The sequence below is a fragment of the Leucoraja erinacea genome, chromosome 9, assembly GCF_028641065.1.
Source record: "Leucoraja erinacea ecotype New England chromosome 9, Leri_hhj_1, whole genome shotgun sequence".
NCBI lineage: Eukaryota > Metazoa > Chordata > Chondrichthyes > Rajiformes > Rajidae > Leucoraja > Leucoraja erinaceus.
Window position 1 is genome coordinate 65,497,575 of NC_073385.1, and position 11,789 is coordinate 65,509,363.

The 11,789-nt window shown below is 47.5% G+C and overlaps 1 protein-coding gene across 1 annotated transcript in view; it reads left to right on the forward strand.

The window, feature by feature from the left end:
* Positions 1 to 5,510: 5,510 nt before the first annotated feature.
* The window catches only part of LOC129700609 (delta-like protein 4), a 29,441-nt gene continuing 23,162 nt past the window's right edge, over positions 5,511 to 11,789 (forward strand). The window contains exons 1-2 of the mRNA XM_055641227.1: positions 5,511 to 5,529; positions 9,851 to 9,969. Coding sequence (XP_055497202.1) covers positions 5,511 to 5,529; positions 9,851 to 9,969 — 138 coding nt within the window. The remainder of the gene's footprint in view (positions 5,530 to 9,850; positions 9,970 to 11,789) is intronic.

Below are 11,789 nucleotides of genomic sequence, written 5' to 3' on the forward strand. Positions count from 1 at the left end.
AATCTATCTCTGCCTTAAAAATACCCATTGACTTGGCCTCCACAGCCTTCTGTGGCAAAGGATTCCACAGATTCACCACCCTCTGACTAAAGAATTACTCCAGGTTTTTGTGTCTATCTTCAGTTTAAACCGCCATCTGCAGTTCCTTTCGACACACCAATTGCTTTCTGTGGGTTCACTCTCAGAAAGGCCTTTCTGCCGTCTGTGACAGCGACTGTGCTAGGAGTACAGGAGTGTTGCCACCTGTCCCGTATTAGCCGGGACATCCCGTATATTGGGCTAAATTGGTTTGTCCCATACGGGACCGCCCTTGTCCCGTATTTGACCGCTACTACTCGGGTTGAGGGGACTGTCGCGTTGGAGCGCCACGTCCGGCCCCGCCTCACCCGTCCTGACGTAGTGCAGCCCATGGAGTGCAGCAGCAGCACCTCGCCCGTGGCCCCGTCGGTCGGCAGCCCGACCTTCGGACCTTCGCTTACCGCTGACACCACCACCCCTCCTTCTAATGGCAGATCATCGGTTCATGAGTTGGACGGGGTGCCGGACTTTGCGTGCAGCAGAACACAAAGCCCAGCCGGTGGGCCAACTGAGGGGTTTTAGTCTGGGGCGCGTGCAAAGTCCGGTTCCTGGACCAAAACTCCTCAGCTGGCCCGGCCGGCTGGGCTTTGTGTGCAGTCCAGCACCCGGGCCAACTCATCATTCACCCAGCCACGGCACAGTCGGCCAGCGAATTGCCGTCGGGAATTTGTCCCTTATTTTGACCATTTGTTCCTTATTTGGGAGTGAGATCTTTGGCAACCCTAAGTACAGGTGTACCTGAGGCTGTTTGGGGTGGGTGAGGTCATTCCACTTGCTTTCTGCCCAAGGACGAGTAAAATATATTGGGTTCGTTGGGGAGGGATGTGTTTTTTTTTTTGCAGCGATATTACCAGGCCTCACATGGCAACCCTGTATTGGTAACCAAGCAGACTCATGTGGATCACGTCCTTCCAGCAGCTTGCTCTCGAGAGGAGCTAACCCTTCATACTTAATCCTGTAAATGTGAATATTTTATCACTACCTTTCAGTTTAGTTTATTGTCACGTGTACCGAGGTACAGAGGAAAGCTTTTGTTGCCTGCCATCCAGTCAGCGGAAAGACAATACATGCTCACAATTGAGCCATTTACAGTGTATATGTGCATGATAAGGGAATAACGTTTCGTGCAAGGTAAAGCCAGTAAAGTCCGATCAAAAATAGTCTGAGCGTCACCAATGAGGTTGATAGTAGGTTCAGGATTGCTCTCTAGTTGTGGTAGGATTGGTTCAGTTGCCTGATATCTCTACTCACTAACCCGTACCTACAGTGCCCTCCATAATGTTTGGGACAAAGACCCATCATTTATCTATTTGCCTTAAATCACAACTTGAGATTTGTAATAGAAAAAATCACATGTGGTTAAAGTGCACATTGTCAGATTTTAATAAAGGCCATTTTAATACATTTTGGTTTCACCATGTAGAAATTACAGCAGTGTTTATACATTGTCCCTCCCCCATTTCAGGCACCATAATGTTTGGGACACAGCAATGTCATGTAAATGAAAGTAGTCATGTTTAGTATTTTGTTGCGTATCCTTTGCATGCAATGACTGCTTGAAGTCTGCGATTCATGGACATCACCAGTTGCTGGGTGTCTTCTCTGGTGATGCTCTGCCAGGCCTGTATTGCAGCCATCTTTAGCTTATGCTTGTTTTGGGGGCTAGTCCCCTTCAGTTTTCTCTTCAGCATATAATAGACATGCTCAATTGGGTTCAGATTGGGTGATTGACTTGGTCACTCAAGAATTGCCAATTTTTTAGCTTTGAAAAACTCCTTTGCTGCTTTAGCAGTATGTTTGGGATCATTGTCTTGCTGTAGAATGAACCGCCGGCCAATGAGTTTTGAGGCATTTGTTTGAACTTGAGCAGATAGGATGTGTCTATACACTTCAGAATTCATTATGCTACTACCATCAGCAGTGGTATCGTCAATGAAGATAAGTGAGCCAGTACCTTCAGCAGCCATACATGCCCAGGCCATAACACCCCCACCCACCGTGTTTCACAGATGAGGTGATATGCTTTGACTCACACTGCCAGCAGGTGTCCTCGTATTCCATGAAACCGAAGGATCGAAGTCCAGTTTAGTTCAGAGATACAGCGCGGAAACAGGCCCTTCAGCCCACCGAGTCCGTGCCGACCAGCGATCCCCGCACACTGACACTACCCTACACCCTAGGAACATTGTACAATTACACCAAGTCAATTAACCTGTACGTCTTTGGAGTGTAGTGGAAACCAGAGCACCCAGAAAGTCACGGTGGCGCAGCAGTAGAGTTGCTGCTTTCCAGCGAATGCAGCACCGGCCACCCGGGATCGATCCTGACGACGGGCGCTGTCTGAACAGAACGTGCATGTTCTCCCCATGATCTGCATGGGTTTACTCCGAGATTTCCGGTTTCCTCCCACACTCCAAAGACGTACAGGTTTGTAGGTTAACTGGCTTGGTAAATGTAAAAATTATCACTAGTGGGTGTAGGTTAGTGTTAATGTGCGTGGATCGCTGGTCAGCACGGACCTGGTGGGCCGAAGGGCCTGTTTTCACTAAACTAAACTAAATCACAGGGAGAATGTACAAACTCCATACAGACCACCCATCACAGCCGTCACCTCTGACAAACAATGAACCATTCTGCATTTCCTTGATCATCGTCTGCTTTGATGTGTTGTTTTCACACCTTATCCTTCCGTATCTCTAGACTTCCCCGCCCCTGACTCTCAGTGTGAAGAAGCTATGCCCTCTTGTCCTTGACATTTCCACCTTGGGAAAAAGGTTCTGACTGTCTACCCTACTGTCAGCCTATATAATTTTATGGACTTCTATCACGTCTCCTCTCAGCCTCTGAAATTCCAGACAAAATGATCTTTGCCAAAAGATGGACACGCAATGCTGTAGTGACTCACTGGGACAGGCGGCATCTCTGGAGAGAAGGAATGGGTGACGTTTCGAGTCGAGACTGAAGTCGAAACGTCACACATTCCTTCTCTCCAGAGATGCTGCCGGTCCCCCTGAGTTACTCCAGCATTGTGTGTCTATCTCCGGAGTAAACCAGCATCTGCAGTTCCTCTGACACAGACAGGTCAGGATCGAACCTGGGTCTCTGCCGCTGATTCAGTAAAATAGCTACCACTTTAATAAAGTCAGTAAACATGCGAACCTGGCACTGGGTGGCCAAAAATGCTGGAGAAACTTAGCGGGTGAGGCAGCACCTATGGAGAGAAGGAAAAGGTGACTTATCGGGTTCTTCAACCTGGCACTGGGAATCATTTCTATGGAATACAATTCTCAAGGCAAGAAATTGCCATGGTCTCGATATTTATGAAAATAATAAATGGAAATACTGTGGGGTGACCAGGTAGAGGTGGTTCAAAACTGAGATAGAGTTTGATGGTACACAAAAATGCTGGAGAAACTCAGCGGGTGCAGCAGCATCTATGGAGCGAAGGAAATAGGCAACGTTTCGGGCCAAACCCCGTCTTCAGACTGATGGGGGGTGGCGGGGAGAAGAAAGGAAAAAGGAGGAGGAGGAGCCCGAGGGCTGAGGAAGGGGAGAAGACAGCAAGGGCTAACAAAATTGGGAGAATTCAATGTTCATGCCCGCAGGATGCAGACTCCCCAAGCGGAATATGAGGTGCTGTTTCTCCAATTTCCGGTGTTGCTCGCTAGAGTTTGATGGATTTGATGTTTCCACTTTGAGGTTTTCTAAATCCAGGGAATATAGAATCTCTCTAGAATGAGGGATTCCAGCATGTTGCAGAGGCTGGGGTGGTGGTTTTTGGAGCTACGAGGGGGGGTTTGTTTGAGGTGTATAAATTACCCAGAGTAGGTTGGGAAAGGAAGTGGAAAGGGCCTGTCCCACTTGGGCGTCATTTGCCCGTCATTTATGCGACATCGTTTACGCGTCACAACACATGATGCGCGCATGGCGTGCATTACGAGCGCATGGTGAGGCGTGGTGGCATAGGCGGTGACGCACGGTTGCGAGCGGTGCCCCAGGATTTTGCGATTCTCACGTGACGCGCAAATGAGATGCCCTGTAAACTGCTATATTAGCCCTGGCAACTTTTAAATGTTGACAAAAGGTAAAAGGCAGACATGAGGAAAATATTGAATTCTCTAACTTCAAGTAACCCTCTCTCTCTGTCCCTCTCCTACACAAATCGTGGTACCAGTTTCAAAGCCGTCCTGTTGTCTGTAGCTCGTTTTTCACCTAGCCCACAGCTAACAATGGCCTGTTTCCTGAGTCTTTGTTACTTTTCTGCAAATCTTTCATTCATTTGCTCTGGACTGACTTTGAGCCCCACCACGGGGCCGTGGACTTACCATCGGAGCCGACCCCTTGCCTGGGATCGACGCTCCAACCGCGCGCGGCATGCGGATTTCACCTTCGAGGAGCTCGCAGTCTCGGGTAGAGACCGATGTCGGGATCTCCAGTCACAGAAGGTTCGACCAGCCCCGACCCTAGGTCGGTCGCCCAGCGTGGGGGAGCTGACATTCCCCCCGCAATGCAGGAGCTTGATCACCCCGAACGCCACCGGCTACGGGAGACGAAATTGTCCCGTTAACGGAAGGCTCGAGGCAAAGAAGGGAGGAGATTGACTTTTTTTCGCTTTCCATCACAGTGAGGAATGTGGAGGAGTCACTGTGGTGGATGTTTATGTTAAAATGTATTTTGTGTGTTGTGTTGCTTTTTAATGGTATGACTATGGCGAATCAAATTCCTTGTATGTTGCAAAACTTACTTGGCTAATAAAGTATGATTATGATTCTATACCTCTCCACAACTGTGTATCTCCCCGTCTACATCTCTCGTTTTTCTTTCCCCCGACTCTCACTCTGAAGTAGGGTCTCGACCCGAAATGTCACCCATTCCTTCTCTCCAGTGATGCTGTCTGACCCGCTGAGTTACTCCAGCTTTTTGTGTCTATCTAGGCAAAATAGTAGGTCCTCGGATGCGATCAGTGAGGAGCGGTGGATACCGTCTGCCAGAGCAGAGAATAAGAGAATCATTTACAGCAGGACTGTGTGAAAAGTGGTTTGATACATCACGATCCATTGCACGGCCCGAATCACTCAGTCAAAATAGACCGCTCATTCAGGAGCCGAGCAAGAGTTAGTATTACTGCTTGTTAAAACATAGAACATTAAACAGTACAGCTCACTATGTTCATGCCGAACATGATGCCAAGTTAAACTGATCTTATCTGCCTGTACATGATCCATATCCCTCTATATCTGCACATCCATGTGCCTATCTAAAAGCCTCTTAAATGGCAAGGGTAAGGGGGGAACCGTTTCCAAGTCATTTCCTGGCGGGGGACGTGACTATTCTCCGAGTTGCGTCCTCGCCCACCTCCGCACGGCCTACCACCTGGATTGGAGCGGCCTTTCCTTCTGGAGACTGGAGACCGGACCACGGCGGAGCGGGCGATGCCTTACCTGGATCGCCGTATGAAGCTCCATAGTGTTGGGCCGTTGCTTCAACATCGGGGAGCTGTGGTTCGTAGAGCTTCCAAAGTGGGCGGCGCTGACTTCAACATCGCGGAGCCCTGAAACCCTTTGTCGAGAGCCTCCAGCGTTGAATCTCCGCCCAGCGTAGCCTGTGGACTTTGGGAGTCGCAGACTCCGGTAGGAGGTGGCCGATTCGGATGTCCAAGCCGCTGAGGATGTCCTCCAGTCCCGACGTCGGACTTCCATCTCCCCGGCGAGCGGCCCTGAACATCGGGCCGCCCCGTAGCGGCGACAGCGGGTGGTTCGGGAGCCCCACGATCACGGGAGGACAACAGAGAAGGATGACTGAATTTTTGGAGCCTTCCCACACAGTGGGAAACTTTGATCCCGCTGTGTGGGGATGTCGGTGTTAAAGACTATCGTGTCCTGTGCTCCTTATTATTCATATGGCTGTATGGCGACCACACATTTCACAGTACCAATTGGTACATGTGAGAAATAAATGTCTCATGTATCTTGTAATATTGTATCTGCCTCCACCACCATCCCTTGCAATGCACTCTTGGTCCCCAGTAGTAGATGGGGACCTGGAGCTCTGTGTAAAATAACTTGTCCGCACATCTCCATTCAACTATAAACCCCCTCTCACCTTTAAGCTCTGCCCTTAAGCATTGGACATTTCCACCCTGGGAAAAAGGATTCTGAGTGCCTACTCCGTCTCATAGTTTTACATCCTTCTACCAAGTCTCCCCTCAACCTCCGATGTTCGAGAGAAAACTACCCAGGTTTATCCCACCCCTCCTTGTAGCCGAAACTCTAAACCAGGCAGCATTCAGGTAAACCTCCTCTGCATCCTCTCCAAAACTTCCAAATCCTTCCTGTAATGGGGCAACCAGTATTGCATGCAGTACTCCAAATGCAGCCTAACCAAAGGACACAGACCCTGCATCATGACTTCCTGATTCTTGTATTCAATGCCTCTAGCAATGAAGGCAAGTATACCATGCACGTTCTTAACTATCCTATCTACTTGTGCTACCACCTTCAATGAGCTATAAACCTGGACTCCCTCTGCACACCAATGCTGTTAAGGGTCTTGCCAGTGACCATATACTCCTTCCTCACATTCAATCAGCTGAAGTGCATCACCTTACACTTGCTCGGCTAAACTCCATCTGCCATTTCTCCTCCATATTCAGCAGCTTATAGAAATATAGAAAATATAGAAAATAGGTGCAGGAGGAGGCCATTCGGCCCTTCGAGCCAGCACCAGACCTGGTGACCCCGGCACCCCTATTCCCAGTGACCCCCCTGTACCCCCCGCCTCCCCCCTCCCTCCCCTCTCTCTCTACCCCCAGCCCCCCCGATACCCCAGGCCCCCCCTCAGCGACCCCCACAGCTCCCAGTGACCCCCCCTGCACCCCCAGCGCCTCCAACCTCCAACCTCCAACCTCACTCCGCAATCTTAGTTTTTTAGCTTAGAGATACAGCGTGGAAACAGGTCCTTCGGCCCACCGAGTCCGTGCCGACCAGCGCACCCCACACACTAACATATTCCAACACGCCAGGGACAATTTTTACCGAAGCCATTTAACCTACAAACCTTTACGTCATTGGAGTGCGGGAGAAAACTGGAGCACCCGGGGAAACCCACAGGGCACAATGTACAAACTCCATACAGACTGCAGCCATAGTCAGGATTGAACCCGGGTCTCTAGTGCTGTAAGGCAGCAAATCTAGCACTGCGCCACCGTGCCGCCATTGGTCTATATCCCGCTGTGTCTTCTGACAGCATTCCTCTCTGTCTGCAACTGCTCCAATTTTGGTGTGACCAGCAAACCTATTCACCAACCCATCTACATATACGTCTGAAAAAGGGTCTCGAGCCGAAACGTCGCCTATTCCTTCTCTCCATAGATGCCGCCTTTAGAAACCCGCTGAGTTTCTAAAGCATTTTGTCTGTCTACCTTACGTATACGACAAGGTCATATATTTATATATATCAAACAGTAGAGGTCACTGCAGATCTCCACTGCTCACAGACCTCCACCCAGAGTATCTACAACATCCACTGTCCTACCTTAAGCTCCTTCATGACCACCTCAGAAAACTTAACCAAGTTGGTGAGATACAGCCAGCCGTGTACAAAGTCATGCTCTCTGCCCCTAATCAATCCACTTTCTTCCAAATGGGAGCAAATCCTATCTCAAAGAATTCTCTCCAGCAGTTTCCCCACCACTGAAGTGAGGCTCGCTGGCCATGTAGCTCTCCGGATTCTCCCTACTTCCCTTCTTAAACAAAGGAACAACAGTGGCCACTGACTCTCCAGTCCTCTGGGACCTCACCTGTGACTGGAGAGAGAAACAAAGATCCTCGTCCAGTCCCCGCAATCTCCTCTCTTGCCCCCCTCAATAACCTGGGATAGATCCCATCAGGCCCTGGGACTTATCCACCTTAATGTTCTTCAAGAGTCTCAGCACCAACCTCCTGTTCTATCTCAAACTGCCCTGGCATATTTTGTATTCCCCACACTGATCTCACTGTCCGCAAAGTCCGTCTCCTTGGTGAATAGTACTCAGCACCTCAGCTACATCCTTGATCCATCAAGCCTCAGTAGGCATACCCTCTAGTGTGTCCACTCTTGGATGCCACTGTTGTACCCATACTTGCTCTATCATGAGATTGGACTCTCCAGAAACACCAGCACTGTCCCTGCCATTACTGGACTCAGCTGTAACTGATTTAACAGTGACAGCTCTGTCCTCAACGTATCCTTCTTATCAATACTCCCATCTCAATTAGGAATCCTACCTTAGAGATGTAATGCTGAGGCTCTATAAGGCGCTGGTCAGGGCCGCATTTGGAGTAGTTGTGAGCACCCATATCTGAGGAAGGATGTGCTGACTCTGGAGAGGGTCCAGAGGAGGTTTTTACAAGAATGATCCCCGGAGAAGAATCATTTTTCCACCCAGAGAGTTGTGAATTTGTGGAATTCCCTCCACAGAGGGCAGCGGAGACCAAATCACTAGATGGATTTAAGAGAGAGTTAGATAGAGCTCTAGGGGCGAGTGGAATCAAGGGATATGGGGAGAAGGCAGGCACGGGTTATTGATTGGGGACGATCAGCCATGATCATAATGAATGGCGGTGCTGGCTCGAATGGCCTCCTCCTGCACCTATTTTCTATGTTTCTATGAATGAGTGGGTTAACATATGACGGCACTGGGCCTGTACTCGCTGGAGTTTAGAAGAATGAGGGGGGAGCCACATTGAAATGTGCCGAATAGTGAAATAGAGGATAGAGTGGATGTGGAGAGGATGATTCCACAAGTGGGAGACTCTAGGACTAGGGGTCACAGCTTCAGAATTAAATGACGTTCCTTTAGGAAGTAGAAGATGAGGAATTTCTTTAGTCAGAAGGTGGTGAATCTGGGGAATTTTGTGGAGGCCAAGTCAGTGGGTATTTTTAAGGCAGAGCTAGATAGATTCTTGATTAGTACGGGTGTCAGGGGTTATGGGGAGAAGGCAGGAGAATGGGGTTAGAAGGGAGAGATAAATCGGCCATGATTGAATGGTGGAGTAGACTTGATGGGCCAAATGGCCTAATTCTGCTCCTATCATTTATGACCTTCTAATATTGCATGGCTCACCATAATGTCGACGGTCTATCATTTATCTAAGGTCTGGATAATGGTTTTACTGTAACTGCCAATTCACTAGATGTTGTTCAGGGCATTATTGTTCCCCACTCGCTACATTTTTGAAACAGTAATCCATGCCTTTATTTCATCTCGGCTGGATTACTGTAACGCACTCCACTCTGGAGTCTCACGAGCTTCGTTGGCTCGTCTCCAGTTGGGGTCCAAATGCTGCCGCTCGCCTTTTAACCGGAACTCGAAAGAGGGAGCACATTACGCCAATTTTGGCCTCCCTTCACTGGCTCCCAGTGCACTTTTCGAGTTAATTTTAAAATTCTTTTATTTGTTTTAAATCTTTTGAATGGCCTCGCCCGCCCGCCTTACCTCTCTGAGCTGCTCCACCTATATGCTCCTACCCGGACTCCATGGTCAGGCGGATCAGCTGCTCCTTGAGGTACCAAGGTCCCTCCGCGGAAGCTCAGAGGGGATAGAGCCTTTTCCTGTTGCTGCCCCCGGCAACTCGGTAACACCCTGCCAGTTGCAGATCAGACGAGGCCCCTTCACTGTCCATCTTTAAATCCCTCCCTGAAAAACTCACTTTTTATGTAGAGGCAGAAATGGCTTTCGACACTGGCTGAGAAATGAATGAAATGAAATGATTCATTTTATTGTCATTGTCAGTGTGCCAGTACAGAGACAACCAGAAATGCATTTTTAAGCATCCTCCCCTGGTGCAGGGAGGACACAGGGCGTCGCGGGTGCCCGCGCCTGCCGCCGTACAGCCCCCTTTACAGGCAAAGGTGGGTGAAGTGTCTTGCCCAAGGACACAAACGACAGTATGCACTCCAAGCGGGATTGACATGTTCCTGTTTTAGTGCTTTTAATGTCTTTTACTTTTTACTGTTTTTATAGTCCCTGTCGTATTAATGGTTTTAGTAGTTTGTAATAACTTTTTGTGATCCCTCTTTCCAGCATGTTACACACTTGTGGTAACTGATGTTGTCTAAAAGCGCTTTAGTCAAATAAATTTATATTAGTATTAATTATTATTACTTTTGCTCAAGATCTGAATATTGGTCATTTTATTAAAGATCAGATTGGCCTTCTTCTTCTGAACAATACTGAGAACTATCCAATTTGTGAGTCTGGGATGCCTTTAGGCAATTAGTAGTAGACCACTATTTCATACTCGTGGGATAAAAAAAAAAAAAAAATGAAATAAGTTATTGGCATGATGAAGGATTAAAGAAATTGTAAAAAATATTCAAAAGCTCCTAGTCGAGAGCTCTATAAGAATAGAGTTGAACTTCAATTGAGACATGATTTGTTATTAGTACACCGAATGAGAATCAACTTACTTAAACCCAAAAGTAATTTTATGATACATTGTATTAAATTATTGCAAATTACTTGACATCATCGAAAAGCTGTGTCCCCCCAGCCAAAGTTAGATTTTAAACGGGATGGTCCACTCGACAGTAGATCATGATGAAATTAATAAATACTGTCCAAGGATTTATACCTTACGCACACATAATGAGTCTCTGTTGGGAGCTGAACCCATCACGATGAAGAAATACAGAAAAGCATCCCCCCCCCCCCCCCCCCCCCCCCCCCCCCACCACCCCCCCCCCCCCCCCCCCCCCCCCCCCCCCCCCCCCCCCCACAATTTCGGGATGCATCTGGTAAAGCCCCTGTTTTTAGATGGGTTTACCAGTGGAATTTTTAAAATGTATTTTGCCAAATTTCCTTAACTGCCCCCCCCCCGGCTATGGCAAGGTTTTTAAAGAGCCTTTTTAAGATATAATTCCCACCAGCCTTTTATGAAGCCTTTATCTCTTTAATTATTTAAAAAAGATAAAGGACCCTACTGAAGTGACACCATAGAGACCTATAATCCCTGCCAAATTGTAGATTCCAAACTTCTTTCAAAAATACTGCTATGAGATTGGAAATATTTTACTGCAAAATTATTTTCTGAAGGATCATACTGGTTTTATTAAAAATCGTTATTCATCCTTTAGGAGATTAAATGAATATTGGTATATACAGCGTCAAATAAACTTCCAGAATGTGGTCATGTTCACTTTATGCTGAGAAGGTATTTGATAGACTGGGAATACTTATTAATAACACTTGAAAAATTTGGGAAGAATGAAGTCCAAAAATTTATCCTCTTGGATTCAAGCTGGATATATCATAGACCTCAAGTTTTTCTGTCTTACTTGCCAATAACTCAGAGATCCCCTTTCTTTAGGCTCTTTCGAGATACTAGACAGGGCTGCCGTTTACGTCCTTTATTGTTTTGATATTGCTCTGAACCTTTGGCCAACTTATTAAGGAAGCCCCCAATATTTATGGTATTGTCCGTGGGAATACCACATATAAGCTATATCTCTATGCAGATGAATCTGTCATTATCTTATCCTCTAACCCAGCAGAAATTCTATTCCTGCAACAGTAGCACTACTTAATCAATTTAGGTCGTTTCACAAATGGTTATAACTAAATCTTAGTAAGATTGAGCTTTTTCCATTTAACAATCAAATTTCGAATTATGGACAGTTTCCATTTAGATTGTGGACTCTCGACCTGCTTTACTTCTTTAGGCATTAAGATG